The sequence below is a fragment of the Zosterops lateralis genome (genome assembly GCF_965231275.1).
Source record: "Zosterops lateralis genome assembly, chromosome: 8".
In the NCBI taxonomy this organism is placed as follows: Eukaryota; Metazoa; Chordata; class Aves; order Passeriformes; family Zosteropidae; genus Zosterops; species Zosterops lateralis.
The window spans coordinates 3864766-3880940 of NC_139768.1; the positions used below are offsets into that span (position 1 = coordinate 3864766).

A 16175-nucleotide genomic window follows, 5' to 3' on the forward strand; every position below is an offset into this window, starting at 1 on the left:
TCAACAGAATAGCTGCCACTTTCTCCTTACTTTTTATTTTTATGTCACATTCAAACATGTATAGTTAAGGATGTATCCATCATCCTGATGAGATATGATTGTGCTGTCACTTTTCTTTATGCTGTCATAGTACTTTTCAAGAATGAAAAAAAAAAAGATTTCATATTCTTCTGTGATCATCACTGCACTAAGGAATAAAATTCTCAATTCCAAGTTTTTTGTGAAACAGTTTAACGACTAATCAATTTAGCAATACAAATATTGGTATTTTACTAGAAATAACTTCTTAATGACTATTAAAAAAACTGCTGTCACTGATGGATTTGAGGGGGGGTTTCAACCCTTCCAACTCTTCCTATTGCCTTTCTCTTGGCACCTAGTATTTAAAATTCTGCCTTTTCCCCTTTTTTGTACACTATATTGCGTCCTATTTCCTTCTTGCGATACTCCCCCTCCCTGAAAATATGTATGTCACATTTTATTCTGATGCTACAATGCATTTTCAGTGCAAATTAGCAGTGCGTTCTGATAGTAATCCATTGCACCCCTCGTTTTAAGGGGAAGGAGGCAAGACACATGACAAAAATCATAGAGTGAAATAGCTGGAAGTCCACCCACTGGGAAAGGCTGGATGGCAGAACCACTGTGCAAAGCTGCTGTAAAGAAATGCAAAGTAAGTATTATTTTACTTTATATCAGTCTTACATAAAAGGTATATTTTTTTTTAATTTGAAAGCACTGCTATAGGATAATTTATAGTTAGAGATTTATATTGTTCAGAAATCACATTAGGCAGTCTTAAATTTGAATAAAACTCAGTTCAGGCATTAGAGAGCAGAAGAATGCCTCTTGGAACTGCTGAAGCCAAACTGTGCAGTAGGAAATGCCAGTAAGCACACTGCAATAACAGTTTGTTGTAAAATTCCATATTGTTGATGTTTGCTTTCAAAACACACTCCTCTGTCCCCCCATCCTTCCTTTCTGTCAGACAAATCTCTGATTATGGGACTCATTCTGTGCTCCTCAAATCTCATCTAAACACACACACACATTTCACTTGGTAAAGTCAAACCATCCTTATCCATCACTAGTGTCTGTTGCAAAAACCTCACCCCCAGCAAGTCTAAATTAGGTGCATTCCACTAACCTCTTCCAAAAGTATCCCACTAGCATGTAACCACATTCCTGTCTTCTTACCATCCCCTTCTAAACTGTTCCTTCACTATTCCTGTATAGAAATGTCAGTTCCATTTTCATAAAGTTATGTCATTGTCTGTTGCCATCATCTCTGCTCTCTTCCTCATTCTTTACCAACTGTTCTGTTTCCCCAACCCACTTATTTCTACATCCTTATTAAAATTTCTATGCCTTTATGCAAAACAAAATCCACCTCACCACTAAACATGAAGTCTTCAGTAATAACTACAAACTAAATTACCTACTCAGAATATTCCTTTCACTATTTACTGATTTGTCTCTGCTTGAAAGATTTTTACACTGTTGGAATATATGGAATAGAGAGAATTTATCATTTCTTGTTACTGATTCAGCTCTCCAAACAGAATATATCTAAAATTCTTCCTGTATGATTTAAGTGAGCTTCTGAAGAATTTTTGGTATGCATTGGACATTACTATGCCAAAAAATGGTAAAACAAAAATCGATTAAAAAAAAATAAAGTTAACAAGTTTAATTCCAGAGTGGTAGGTCCTAGCTGTCAGATTTCTACAGAATACATTGTAAACAGCTTCTAGGTAGCTTTATGGGAATTTTATATTAAAAAGAAAAACAAAACAAAACAGCCAAAGAACTCGAACCAACAGAAACCCCCAGAAAGCGACAAATTAAGTCATACTACACCAAACCAGGAATTTTGGAGTATTTTTAGCAGAAATCAGCCAGTTAGAAATGCCCAAAATCTGCTTCCTTTCCTTCACAACACATATACACAGGTCTAAACCAGCCTGCCAATTCCTATAAACCCCAAAGGCAGAGGAAACGCGGAACAGCCCTGGTTTCACTGCGGCTTAAGGACTTGACAGGGGAGTTCCCAGTCAGTGCCCAGCACATGACACCTACGTAATGGAGGGGGTGAGACTCAGAATTTCCTCTGGGGCAGCACCTTCCGCAGTATTTAAGTTTTTCCTGGGTATAATGGGCTGCCCTCACTGCCTGCACACTTTGCCTGAGCGCAGCCAGAGGAGCGGCACGGCAGCTCCAGGCTCCTGCAGCATCACACGGCAGGGACAGGCTCCAGGGTGCCCAGCTGGCAGAGAATATGGTCCTGGAGAGACAGGTAAGTGCATGAGGTGCTATGGGCTCCTCTCTTTGCTCCATATTCTGCTGGAGATACAAACAGCTCCAGGAAAACTGGAGTGGCAGCAACTCCGTGCTGGGTACGGCGGAGTTCAGCCACCCACGGACGCGCGTAATGAAGTGATTTAATGTTATGCTACAAGGAAAACATGAATTTAAAATTTATGCTTTTAAAATTGTGATGCAGGTTATAAATTCAGTGATATTCTGTGCATTAGGGCACGATTAAGTCATTTGTAAGGAATTGATACCCCCCCAGAAGGAAGAGTATGTGGTGGTAGCTTTATGCGACGGTGGTGGGAAGAAATGGAAAAAGAGGTTAATATTTCATGTTACTGTGGTACTGTGAACTTTGTTTTTACTCTGGAGGTGAGTAACAGAAGCGGCAGAAACATAGATTTGAATGAATATTCAGCAAGTGAGATGGTTTTAGTATTGTGTAGGCAGGTTTAAAGTGATGTAGGACACTCGGTCATAAACGCAGAATCAAAGTTCTCTTGGAGGGATGTTTGAATTTGTCTTTGGAGTCAACCTATCCCAAACTCAGGTGATGCTTTCCAGAACATCAGTAATCAAGTTTCACATTTGCAGCAAGGATGGGTACTTTTCCCCAAAGGTTTCTCTCAGTCCTTCTTTTTCCAACTTAAACAGCCACCCTAAAATTTCAAGAGTAACAGGGCATTTGAATTGCAACATGGACCTTCTGTTACCTCATGCAACAGACTAAAAAAATATTTTCCATAAGATCAAAGAAACAGGTTTTATTTTCAAAAAATTGCAAAGGGATGTTTTCATTTTAACTTCTGCTACATCAAAAATACTATCATGGTACTTTCCAGGGACGTAAAGGTTTCTGCTGCAACAAATAAGATCCAATTTTGGGCTAAGTTTCTCTGTCTGGTGCATTTAAGCTTTAAGTGGATTGGTAGGGACCTGATGCACATAAGTCGTGCAATCCCTTGAGAAACGATTTTCAAATTAACTAATAAGATATTGCACTGCATACAGGCTTATTAGAAAGAAACACTGAGCAGCAACAGCACACAGCTACTGTGCCTGGGATTTAAAAGCTGGATTTAGCTGTCATGTCCATAATTCTTAGTGCATTGGTTATGTAAAGGAGTAGGTGAGAGGAGGGTTTAGTTTCATATTAAGGAAAGTAAAAAGGCTCTACAGAATGTAATTGCAGGATTAGTAAAAAAGTATAAGACAGCTTTGCTGCACTATTTATATACCAAGGCAATTTATGGAAATCCTTGTATAGAAAACTTGAATAATTGAAAATGAGATTGAGAAACAATTTGGCCTTACAGTAAAGGACAAAACATATGTTTTCATATTAAAAAAATCATATGTGTAGAGAAGAACTTGATAAATTTTCACAGGAAACTTTAAAGGTTACTTCCCCCAAAAGATGGAATAATACTCAAGAACTTTTGTCCTACACTGATAGTTAATTTGGAAATATCTCTGCAGCTTTCCAGATATTCAAGAGATCTACATGTCACAGAATTTCTATGCATGAGAACATTTTGACAGTAATTGCCATTCATCTTGAGGGGGAAAGTGAAAGGTAAAGAGACAAAGCAAGTAAATGCATTTTTAGCTAGAGCATCACAGTATGGGGCCAACACTTGAGAACAAAAAAACTATAAAGGCAACAGATGAGGCAAGCAGTTGAACCCAGCTGGGCAGAGAAAGGGGAATCATAAGAATTAAGGGTGAAAACTTGTCAGTTTTGGTAATATGTACAACCCTGATCACAGAAAATGAAGTTATCATAAAAACAATTTTTAGCAAAGCTGCTGTTCCAACATTAGAAGGACACAAAAATTTGAGCTTGCACACCAGAATGCAGCAGTGAAGTCTACCAAGGCAGCACCACACTCAGGGTAAAGAAGTGCTAAGGGAGGAAATCCCAGGGAAAAAAAAAGTAATCATTGATTTTAGCCTCATGCAAAAGTCACATACTGGGGGACAAATGATCTTAATGTATGTGCCTGCAAAAAGGGGCAATTCAAAATAAAATGCCATTACAGAAGCTGGAGTGAAAGTGCTTTGCTTGGAATACATGTAAAGACAGTGACCACTGCCTTCTAATTGGTGAAACCAGCTTCAGAACGTTCCCATTGAAACAGAACAAGTTAGTGTTTTTTAACTCAGATAACATATTAGAGGAACTAAAAATACAATATGTGCCTGCATGGCTCACTTGAAAATGAAGGTTATTAAAGTAACTATTTAATGCTTTAACTGGGTAGGATCTCTGGCTTCAACCTTTAGCTGCAATAGTCATGGACTTAGATTACCCTTTGTCATGCAGCCATCCTTGCACCAGCCCTTGCACAACTTCTGTCCTGTCCTAAGGAGACACAGATCAGCTCTGCTGTCACATCCCATTAGGAGCAAAGCTGATAAAACCTACTGGGATTCCAAGGTGACACAGCTCCTTTCATTATGTTTGTCACAATATTGATTAGATTAGGTCTGAAGCCCATCTTTGGCCTGCTGCTGACCCATCACATCTCCTGGGAAATTCTGCAGAGTAGGAAACAAAATTGAAAACGACTGGAACAATAGAGATGTTCAAGATGGTTATAAGCTCATGGGACTCACCCAGATGTGACAAGTACTGATTTTCACTAACTATGCATCCTAATACACTAATCCCAAACTTGACAACTACATATTACATTATCTCCTTTCCAGTAGTCAGCCTCCAGGAGCTTAATGGCATGATTTTCATTTCTTTCACTGGAGCAAGTAACAACGTGGTCAAAGTGCTGCCCAGCTAATTTTCCCTATCAAAATGTTAAAGAGCAAATAAAGAGCAGGTTGGTTTGCTCTCTGTGCAGCAAAGCTTGTATCAATTGTCTTCCATGGCATGTGTAGTTTTAGGTGTTTCACTCCTGCAGGACAGCTGAAGGTTCAGTTCAGAGCACTGCACAGCTCAGCCATACGGCATCCACCTAATGGCAGCAGTTAATAGCTAAAGACCCCTACACCTGTTCCTATGTTTTCAACAGGCTTTACTTATTGGCATTAAATGCTTCTAATATAATACATGCTCTGTGTTGACATGGGCTTTGTAAGTGACAGATTTGAGAGTTCTTAAGGTAAAAAGGGCTACTCTGAATTGCCAAATATATACAGGATGAAAGTTGGAGATGTCTATTTTTTTTACCTTGTTCAGTACTAGGTCAGTTTTTCCTCTTTTACATGTGGGCTGCTTTACAAATACCATCAGTAGGCACAGCTGAACTACAAGGAGCCTGAGGAATAAGTTCAGTAAATGTCACTCCTTTTACCTACAACTTTACCTCCCACATATAACACCCACTCCCTCTGACAGCACCAAACCCATGGTTTGAATTTTCCTTTCTTCTAAGTGTTCCCTCCTTATCTTCACAAAGCTTTGTGAAATAGGACAGGCTAAGTAACTAGCATCCCATAAGTAAAATAAACACTTCTATTTGCAGTAGGGAAGCTGTAGCACATCTGTCCCACTCAGAAACACCCCTGGCAGAAAATGGCACACTGTGATAACCTGGAAACCTCAGAGTCTCATGAAACAAGAGTTTCTACATTTGATTCTTGTGTACTTTGAAGGATAAAGCAACATGAAGCAGAGCAGGACCTGTGTATTTTATTCCAGTGTAGCATGCTGTATATGCCGTATATGCTGTAGCATATACAACTGAAAAAATAAAATTAAACAGATGTTTTTGTTTACCAAACTCCAAAACCATTTACTTTTGCTCAGAACACATGACAGAAATCTAAGCAGACATTTGCATTGAAACTCTTCATCCGTATTAACATGGGAAGTGAGAAGAACCTTTCTTTCCTCAAAGAAAGTAAAATGCAGTACACACGTGTGGAGAAAATAACTTCTCAGAAGTTTTAAATAGCTTTAGTGTTAGACAGACCTTGTTCCACTTCTGTGTTCCTACTTCTTCACCCTCTTTTGTGCATTTCCTCCTCACATGCACTACTTTCCCAGCTCATCCACCTTTCCTGTGTTGCCCCAGCAGGGTCGTGCAACCTGCCTTGATCCCCTCTCCATTCTAATCCAATATGTGGCCCAGCTGTCTTTGGCAGCAGTAATCACATTCCTCTCCTGTCCTATCATTTTCTGGCCTCTTCATTACCACTTACTGCCTTTGGTTACCAGAAAGAGGATTTTATTTCCATTCCCCTCTTCCTTTCACTCCTCATCATCTTCTGGTCTAAGCAAAGAGATGAGGTGGAGTCCTGCACACCAACCTGAGCAAATCTCCAGCTCTGCCACCTTGCAACCCAGAAAGAAGAAACTTTAGCTGAGAGTTCTTGCTCTGTAGATCACAGACTGGGACAGAAAGGGATTTGACACTGCTGGTTTTGTCTGGTGGTTTCTAATGTGTCTTCCCTCTAGAGGAACAGAAAGCCAAGACATCCTAAAGCTGCCTCTCATCTGTATGAGTTTGATACTTTGCAAACTTCAGAAAGAAGAGGGTGAAGCTGCAAAAATTTTTGTCAGTCATTTGGACTATGCACAGCTTGCTTGTGTCAGGGTGCTTTCCTCTCCCTGGTGATTGTTTTAGTCAGAGTCTGAGGTATAAATGTGTCCTCTGCCCAGACTGCCTCTCACCTGCAGAGAAAGAGCTTCCAAGCCAAGTTTGAAAAGTACTTTAGAGCATGTCAAGAGAAGTGTACAGAACCCACTTCTTTGAAATTGCTGACATTTTGGAGGATGAAAGAAGCTTCAAATCTCCAGGGTTCCAGCCTTACAGGCACAAAGGAAAAATAAATCCCTCAAAAAGAAAAGAAATAGAAGGAGAGAAACTGCCTATGTCTGTATTTAGAAGTTCATATATTTAAATCCCTTGAGGAAGGAAATAGTTTGGGAAACAGACAGTGAAAAATAGAGGACTGAAAAAAGTCTGATTTTTTCTGATATGTTTTAATTTTATATTTTTAATGAGAAACAGGTCCTTAAATTAACATAATCTGCAAAAGCAATACAATTTGTCGACCAAAAGGACAAGAAGTTAGGAAAATACCATCTAGAAATAGTTTGGGTAAAATTTAATTTGTTTTCAAGTACTCTACAGGTTTATCGTCAGCAATAGGCATCTCATTACTGGTTTTGCCACCAATAACAGAAATGTATGTTGCTTTTTTTGGGGTTTTTTATTCAAGTAATAGCCTTCCTTGCAAGACAGAGCAACTAAATCCTAAAACTGGTACTGTAAAATCTCAGTAATCCATGCAACTCTGTCAGCCAAATAGGATGTTTGAAAGTAAACTAGAATAGCTCTACCATACTGAGGGTAGCTTTATCTCACCTGCTGGTGTCTGGACAACATCTATCACTGGCTTTGATATCACACAAAATGAGAAGAATAATGGTGCACTGCTTGGGGTAGATGGGCAAGTTAGGACAGCAAAATAGCAGGAAACACACTAAGCTGAGGAGGGGTAGGACCAGACATCTGCATCGTGCCCAGGTCTATGGGCAGAGACTGGGGACAAATTAAAGCAATTGCCAGATTTCTCTACCTTGTGCATCCATATGTATTCTAGGACTAAACCCAGACAGCAGTACTGAATGCTTTCAAATTATAACCAGAATCTTGTTTAGACACATTGTTTTATATTATCTTCTGACCTTGTTTTTGCCACAGGGAAAAAAAAAAAAAAAGGTCTGAAAACCATGCTTGCATACTTAAATGAGAAAAAGAACTGCTATCCCCTTATATTTTTCATTTCTGAAGGTCTTAAGGGAGGAGTGAAAACACACAGTAAATAAATGGCTTAACAGACTGTAAACAACTGAAGCTTCGCCTCTTGAAAAATTATAGTCCCTGTGATAATGTTTCAGGAATTATATTAAAGTGCAATAACTTTCCCTGTAGACTGGTGATACCCAGGAGAAAAGATGCTCTGCCTTGAATGAGACCATGAAATTTGATTTGTGTCTCTAAAGAAAGATATGACAATCTGTTAATTTAGACAGACTACTTAACAAAAGCAGCATCTTCCTGTTTTGATCACAAATTAAACAATAAAAATGAAGAAGTCAGGCTGTCTGACTGCATGAAAGAAAGAGAGAATCTGCATGAAATAGTCCTCTCTTGTAATTAATAATAACAAATTTGACAGGCATTACATCTGCTCTGCACCTTCCAGTATCATGACTCAGAATTGTACAGTAAAAGCTGTAGACACTGCTAACAGCTCTTTTCTTTAAGGGCTTTTTGTGTTAAAGAAAACTTGTGAACTGAGTAAAGAAGAATTCAGGCTATCAGTCACCACTGCACTAAGATAACATCTCAGAAATTTCAAGGGTTGTGGAGTTTGCCCTTACACTTTGGTACTTTCTCACCACTCAGACCAATAATCAGGTATGTGATGACTGACATGAATATTTAGGGAACAGACTCCAGCAGACTTGTTAAAGGACAGGGGAAAATCCATAAATTAAGATTAAATGCAGCATGCACACACACAAAGAGATAGAATCAGCACTAAACCAGTGCTCCAGGCAGAGGTGCCCTTGCCCAGCTCTCCCCCTGGCTCTTCCCAAATGGTGCCTTTCCCCACTCTGTTCCCATGACACCAAGCTCAAATTTCTCCTCGAGTTTAGCAACTCTGTTCTGCACCATAGTCACTGATTAATGCCAGGACCCTTGACTCGTTAACCTCAGCAGTAACAAACAGATGGCTCTGGGCTTACAGCCCCAAATTTTAAATTGCTTTAAGGATGGTCTTTCCTGTGGGGCAAAAGTGGGACTTGCTGAGGTGTTTTGTATGAATAAACAGATATACTTTTTACCCTTCTTAGCCTTTGCTGAAGTTTATAGCAATAGAAAAGTAAACAGGTAACTGTTCTAGCATAGCTTTAAATAATTAAAATGATCACACTCTTTGCCTACCTGAAAAAATCAGGCCCTGTAACAGTAAAGAAGTTTTTAATCAATTCTAAAATCATAAGAATACAGAAGATAGATGACACTAAAACTTAATTTGCTTTCTATTTGGCAGAATTTAATAGAGGCTGAATGCTCCTCTCAGAAAACTGAAATAGGAACACAAGTTTTAAATAAACTTCTTCTGGGCACATCTGCAGGGAACAGTTCACGATCAGGCAGTCCTTGAAATTTCTCATGCCATCTGCTGTTAGTGCAACACACAACTTTTAATCACTGCAAGGAGCTTCAGCTGTGCCTGGGAGTTCTGTTCTTCCTAGTGATCCTAACTGGAAAAATCCTGAAAAAAGCAGGTCATTGCACCACGGGGACTCAAACAATCCCTGTGCTTCCAGAGGGGTGAGGCCAAGCAATGCTGCAAAATAGAAATTAAATGTTCAGATGGCACTTGGCAAGGAAGAAACCAGTGAAAGGTCAGGGCCAGCCAGGCTCTCCTTGCAGCCCACAATTCACCTTCCACCTCTGCCTTCCCCAGGCTCCCCCAGGCACCACCAGAGCTTGGGGACTGCACCAGGAGCCCCTGGCTGCCTTGGCTTTGGCACAGCAGGGCCCCAAGGCACTCCTGAAGCACACCAACACAACACCAATCTCCCTTGGGAGAGCCAACCCAGAGCCTCAGTGCCCTCTCTGAAGGACAAGGGAATCCTGGCTACGTCTCAAAGCAGTGCAGTGAGAGAGGAGGAGTCTTTCACTTTAAAACTTTGATTTCTGATTTTTTCCAAGGGCAGAGAGTAGCAAGTAGGACTGTGGGGTGTTGGAGCCATCTGGGCAGCCCTGGGGCTGGGGGAGGACTCAAAGGGCACAGCCCCAGCGCGGTGCATCCCTGCTCTGCCTTGAGATGATGGCAAGGAGGGAAAAGCCTGCCAGTGTCAAACCAAGCCTGCAGAGCAGAAACAAACTCTTCCCCTCTGTTGTGTGGGCTGCTCAGGAGTGTGCCACAGGCACTGCCACAGCTGGAAGAGCAGCACAGGCAGGAACACACACAGGAGAGCCCTAAGGATATTCACCACTGGCACCAGGAGCAGCTGCTGCTCTGTTGGTGTGGCCAGTGGCTGAGTCACAACATGCTGACACTGGTTTTGGCACATTTCACTGTCACTTGCTGCCTTTGGATACATCAGGAGCTGAACTCACTGCTCCAGCACTGCTGATGCCCTAGTCCCTGTGTTCTGACCCAATTATTTTCAATTAAGTGACTTAAGGCATGAAAAAAGCCCAACAACCCCAAGTGGAAGGGGAGCAGAGGGAAACATGGTTGTGCCCATAATCTTAGAGCTACATCTCTAATTCCAATCAAAAAATATCCTTTTACATGATTGTCAAGCAGAGAAAGCTACTGCCAGCATTTCATACCCTAGTTCTGAGCACTCACAGTATCTGTTTAAATTAGCAAGCAATCAGCACCCACAGCAATTACCATCCCATAAACAGAATTCCAGTTGTACATTCTCTCCTCGTTCTTTTCTGCCGTGGAAATCTTTATCACACAGGGCTTGTTTTGACAAGATATCTCTTTTTATTCAAGAATTCTATGTACTTTACACTCGGATTTTCAGATTCAGTCAGTCACTATATCCTCAAGCTGTGTGTAACAGCAACATAAAATAACAAACAGAACTCAACAATCAAAATTATTTTCTCTTTCTTAGTAGGAAAAGTCATACTGCATGCTTCCACCAGGCAGGTTTAACAGAAAAAAATGTTCACTATCCGTTAGGCATTACTAAAAAACTACAACTCTTGAAGTAGAATGGGTCTAAAGAGCAAAAAACGTCTGAATTTGGCTCTTCAGTCTGAATTTTGAGCATAACTGTTTCCAAATAAGAATGTGAACTGAAACTGCCTCATATCAAAGGCACTACCAAAGCCTAAACCAATGCTCAGCACCCATAAAACACCCATCTCTTATCAACTCCCATTCCTTTTCAATTCACATCCCTACATACAATGCATCTTCCCCCACACCTGTAACAAGAAAAGTCACTTATATTTACCTTTGTGACCATAGCAGGAGTGCCACCAACACATTTTTCCCCAGACCAAAGTATTAAGACCATCCACAGAATAACAAGCGGATGTTTGCTCTGTGCCTCTCACAGAAATCATATATGATGTCTTTCCTCACTGCTTTATTCTACTTTATCCCCTCATTGACAGTAACTATTCTTTTCACATTATGGACAGGACAAAAATTAAATAATGACAAACACGTGAAAAAAAAATTAGGTAATTCCTGATGTGGTTCATATTCATATTTACAATATAGAATTAGTTTTAAAATGAGCAAATAAAACGTTCCCAAACCAAGCAGGTTCTGTGCTAAGTTTCTGAGGTTTTCACCAAAGCTGAGAAAAGTTTCAGGAGGTAAGGATGATTTTAGCATCTTTGCTAATAATGTAGTTTGGACCAAAAGAAAGGACAGGAGCTGTTTCAGTTGAGCTCTGCATTTGAATTTCCAGGGTTGGTTGTAACCCCTATAAACTCAAGACAAAACTCAGCTGCTGTGAACTGAAACAAGATGTTTGAGTGAAAAAAACTGTTAGTGGAAACCACTGAGCCTGAGAATCAAAACCAGTGTTTGGACCTGCACTGCACAGATGCAAAAGTTATATTTTCTTCCATATAATGCTAAGCCAATTTTTTTTTTTCACTGAAACTAAGGATTTAGGGGGCCAGGGAAAGAAATTAATTTGAAATGATCAAATAAGCATCATGGACCCAGAAAGAACAGGGAAATCACCTTTGCATGTTCAGTTATCAAGAGACAGAGGAGAGAACGAAGGAAATGGAACTGTGGTCACAGTGGGGAAGTTTGTGAGAAACACGACTTGTGTGGTTCAGGCAGCTTGAGGGAGTGCTGAAAGCTTTCAGAAGGTGAACAGATTCCTTTCTCATTAATGAAGGGGCCCTGACTCCAGACCCAGCACTCGCTCTGAGTGGAGCCTATTCAGCTCCTCCCTTTGATTGAAAGCACCAGCCTGTCCCTTATGGGCTCTCTGCAGTTTTCCTTTTCATAGAACTGGGGGGAAGGGGCAAGGAGATGCCTGGAGGAGGGGAAGGAAAAGATGGGTAGCCAAAAACGCTGGTGGCTGAGCATGGGACTTCATGGGATTTGCAGGACAGGCCTTTGGGGAAAGGTTAAAAGCTTACAAGGTGAGTGATGCCTTCCCTGGGCTGATTTTTCTCTCCTTATTCACCATCATATTAAGAAAGTAAACTGCATTTTCAATCCACCCTTTACCTTCTTACTTTCTTATAATCTTACCAATTTATTTAATCTTCTAGCATGGAACAAAAAAAAAAAAAAAAAAAAAAAAAATCCTGGTTTTCAATTTCATTTTTTTTTTTTTCTGGTAGATATCAGCTGTATTTTAATAATGCTAAAAAAGAAATCCTAAATAAACCAAATCCTGACCATCTTTCCTGCTGCAACAAGGAACATGCAGCCTGCTGTTCCAAATTGTAGACAGTCACGAGCTCTCGTCAGACTTTGTGTGGGCTTGAAATGTTCTTTTAAGTCCTTTGCAGCTGAAAACTGAGCACAAATTATCACTAAAAGGATATGAAAAATTATGCTGGGACATTTGCCATAGCTGTGGAGGAATGCTCCTCTGAGCAAATTAGGGAAGTGAGCAGATTAGTTAGCTCAGGTTTGAGGATTCTTGCCATTTCTAACAAAGGTTACTTTTTCATGTGGAGGAAAAAAAGACAAAAACTCACTGACCAAACTGTATTTTGTTAGTTTTTATCTGTTGCCAATGAAGAGATATCAGCTGCTTCTGGTCTGTAAAAACTTTGGTTATCTTCTAAACTGAGCAGAGATCTTCGCAGGAAACTGAATGGGGAACTTCAAGATAAATCTAAATACTTCCTGTGTGTATCAACCTGGGACTTAACTTCAGTGCTGTGCTTGATTCAGTGGAGCTCCTAGGTGTGTAGACTATTGGAAATCACTTTCACAAAGATAGCATTTCCAGAGTTTAGGGGGAAAAAATAAAATAGTAAAATCTTTTAATTTTTTGCTCTTGGTGAAGTAATTTTTTAATCTGCATTCAAAAAACAAAATATATGCAGAATCAGACTTTGAACCAAGCGTATCAATACAATATAGAGGAAGGAAAAATAAGGAAAATAGGAGTAATAAAAAGATAAGATCCTTTTGCTCAGTAATGAAAACAGGGACTTGTGATCACAAGCAGCACCAAAGGGAAAGGAGAGATTAAGTAGCACTGCACATTAACCTTTACTTGGGGTCACTTAACTGAGTTCTGTTGCCTCTAAGAAGTTTGGTACTAATACTCAGATCTGCAGCACTGGACATGATAACCTATGGCACCCCTTCCCTAAGATTACACATTTATTATCATTTATTTTTGAAAGGAGAAAGTGGGATATCCCAATATCACTAACCAAACAATATTTCCTCCCTCTTTAAAACATGCACATACACCTACCACAAGAACAATGCCAACTCCTGAATTGATGCTCTTTGATGTATGAACATAGGAGACAATTGGAGACATTCCAATTATCTCCAGTTCAAAGTTAGGCCAAAATTAGAAGCAGTTATGAATAATGGATTAGGTTTTAGTAGAAATGGCAATGCTGCACAGAATAAAGATGAGAGTTGAGCTTAGCTGTGAATACGTGAACCAGGTGAGCCACACTGATTCCTTAAACAGACACACTGGAATTGCACATCCCCAGAAGTTCAATTAACAAAACACATGTCAAAGCAGGGGTTTGTGGCAGATTATAAATTGTTTTCAGATGCAATTCTGATGTTTTCGGGATAAAATCTAAATCCAAAGTTCCTTATGAAAATTCTGGGTTTTTTAAGAAATAACCATGCCAAAATCTTGTGATTTGCTATAGCACACTAGGAGTCAATACCAAGGCAAAATGTGTATCATGAAAGTTTCATCAGCCAACACAGAGATAAGCACCAACTCAGATCAAAGGGTGCCTAGGCAGGCTATTTCCATTCATTGGGAAATTTTCCTGACAATCTAGCATTTTAATTAAAGAATAAAATCTTCCAAGGAGTAATGCTCCCATAGTTGGATAAGCTATTTTTGCTTGGACGTCTATGCTACGTTACTGAAAAAAATACAGGGTGAGCATTCCACCATTGCCTTATATTCCTGTAAATCTATTTTGTGAAGATTGGAGCTCAGATGATCATCATGATAGTGCAGCTTGTAGGAATGAGGAGATACATGTGGCTACTCCTTTGGTTTTTGCACTTTTATCAGACCTGTTCTCCTTGACTTGCTTTGCTGTCTCCAGAGCTGTGCAAGTGTGGGCAGTGCCAGGTTAGGCAGTGGTTGGCACCCAGGCTCAGTGCCTTGTTATTCACAGTTTTGACAAGGGTAGCAGCCAGAGATGAGCTTCTGTGGTTATTTACAGACACCCTTGTTGACACAACCCTGTGTTGCCTTCCTTCACCAACCTCAGTTTAAGTCTGCCAGTATTTTGCAAACCATAAAAATGAAGTGATTATATAAAACAGTTGATGTTCTCTAGATTTTTAGTGGCAGTAAACAAGCTTTTGCAACAACAACAAAATTATTTCCCTCAATAGACTCCCTGGGAACTGCAAAAGATAAAACAGCCATTTCAACAAATTCACAGAATATTCATTTTAAAACTTAATTAATTTACTAGCTAATAGGAATTATTATGTATCATGCAATGCCAAGGCCATTCAAGACTTTCTTTTACTTTAGGAAATAACTACCAATAAAAAGCATCAGCATAGTCAATGCTTTTCATCTTTTGCTTTAAAATTACAATTCCATTTCTAGAACCAACTGCTTCACTTGAACAAATCCTTCTTTACCCCAACAGACATAGGTGTGAGAGGGTGTAGGTGTTTAACTTCATCCACCAAGGGCAGGCAGCAAGACTGTGCTCAACTTACAACACAGGTGTTTAAAATGCCAACACTTGAGTGCCTCTGTAGTCTCAAATTTCTCCAGCATCACTGAATTTTTACACCAGAGAAACAGCAAATCCAGTAAGGAACGTGGCACTAGTTACAATGGGACACACCCCCTTTTCTAGACTGGTTTTGCACAAAGTATAATATGACAAGAAATTCCTCAGCCTTCTTATCAGAGGGATTTGATGCATGCTGGTGGGTAATCATGGGACAATTTTGTCTAAATGCCTTATATTATGGTCCTAATTATTCTTAGAGCAACATAAAATGATAGAATATACTATCTTAGGTATAAAATGGTTGCGATATGTAAATCCAAAAAACATTTATGCTGAAAGCACACAACAGAGAATTTTAGATCTCCCTAATTGAAATTGGGCTAGATTTTATTGAAGAATTTGCAAAGATAACTGTTTAAATAACTTAATGCATTTGCAACACTTCAGGTGAAGCAAACTGTATTTTTTTGCTTTTGTAGTATTAGGTCTGAACCAACTCCCAGTGGGACATCTTGTAAGTTTAGGATTTCTAGTTCATCTTTGCCATGCACAATATTCTGTGAGAGCTGCCAGTGAGAAAAGAGAAAATTATAAAACACTCATAGGGAACTGGTCTCCTACACAAGAAAAACAATCTGATTTTCAGTGAACTTTCCCAAATTAACAATCAGTACTGCAACACTGTTAAGTCATTATGATTAAGCAGCTTCATTTAGGGGCAAGGCACTTTGAAGCTTTTTTTCATGAATACAGATTTTAAAGAAGTGTGAGAGTACTACCTGGCCAAAAATCTCATATAATTAGGAAAGTTACAGGCATTATTAATAGACTGGCCAGGAAATCTGACATGACATGGAAAGCTTTTACTTTTAAACCACCAGCTCAAATATCAGGCAAACAGTAGGTAACTATCAGTTCAGGATACACAGAAGCACCAGGGAGGGA

At 39.6% G+C, this 16175-nt stretch overlaps 1 protein-coding gene across 3 annotated transcripts in view; it reads left to right on the plus strand.

Annotated features, from left to right (window-relative positions):
• RASGEF1A (RasGEF domain family member 1A) overlaps nucleotides 1–16175 on the plus strand; it is a 147366-nt gene that overhangs the window by 95991 nt on the left and 35200 nt on the right. The window contains exon 1 of one of the 3 annotated variants that reach the window (XM_083866862.1): nucleotides 579–673. The exons of 1 other annotated variant lie outside the window; for it this stretch is intronic. In XM_083866862.1, coding sequence (XP_083722988.1) covers nucleotides 632–673 — 42 coding nt within the window. In that variant the 5' untranslated portion in view covers nucleotides 579–631. Of the gene's footprint in view, nucleotides 1–578; nucleotides 674–2196; nucleotides 2297–16175 lie in introns of those variants that run through there. One more of the 3 variants, XM_083866863.1, reaches the window with a different exon arrangement.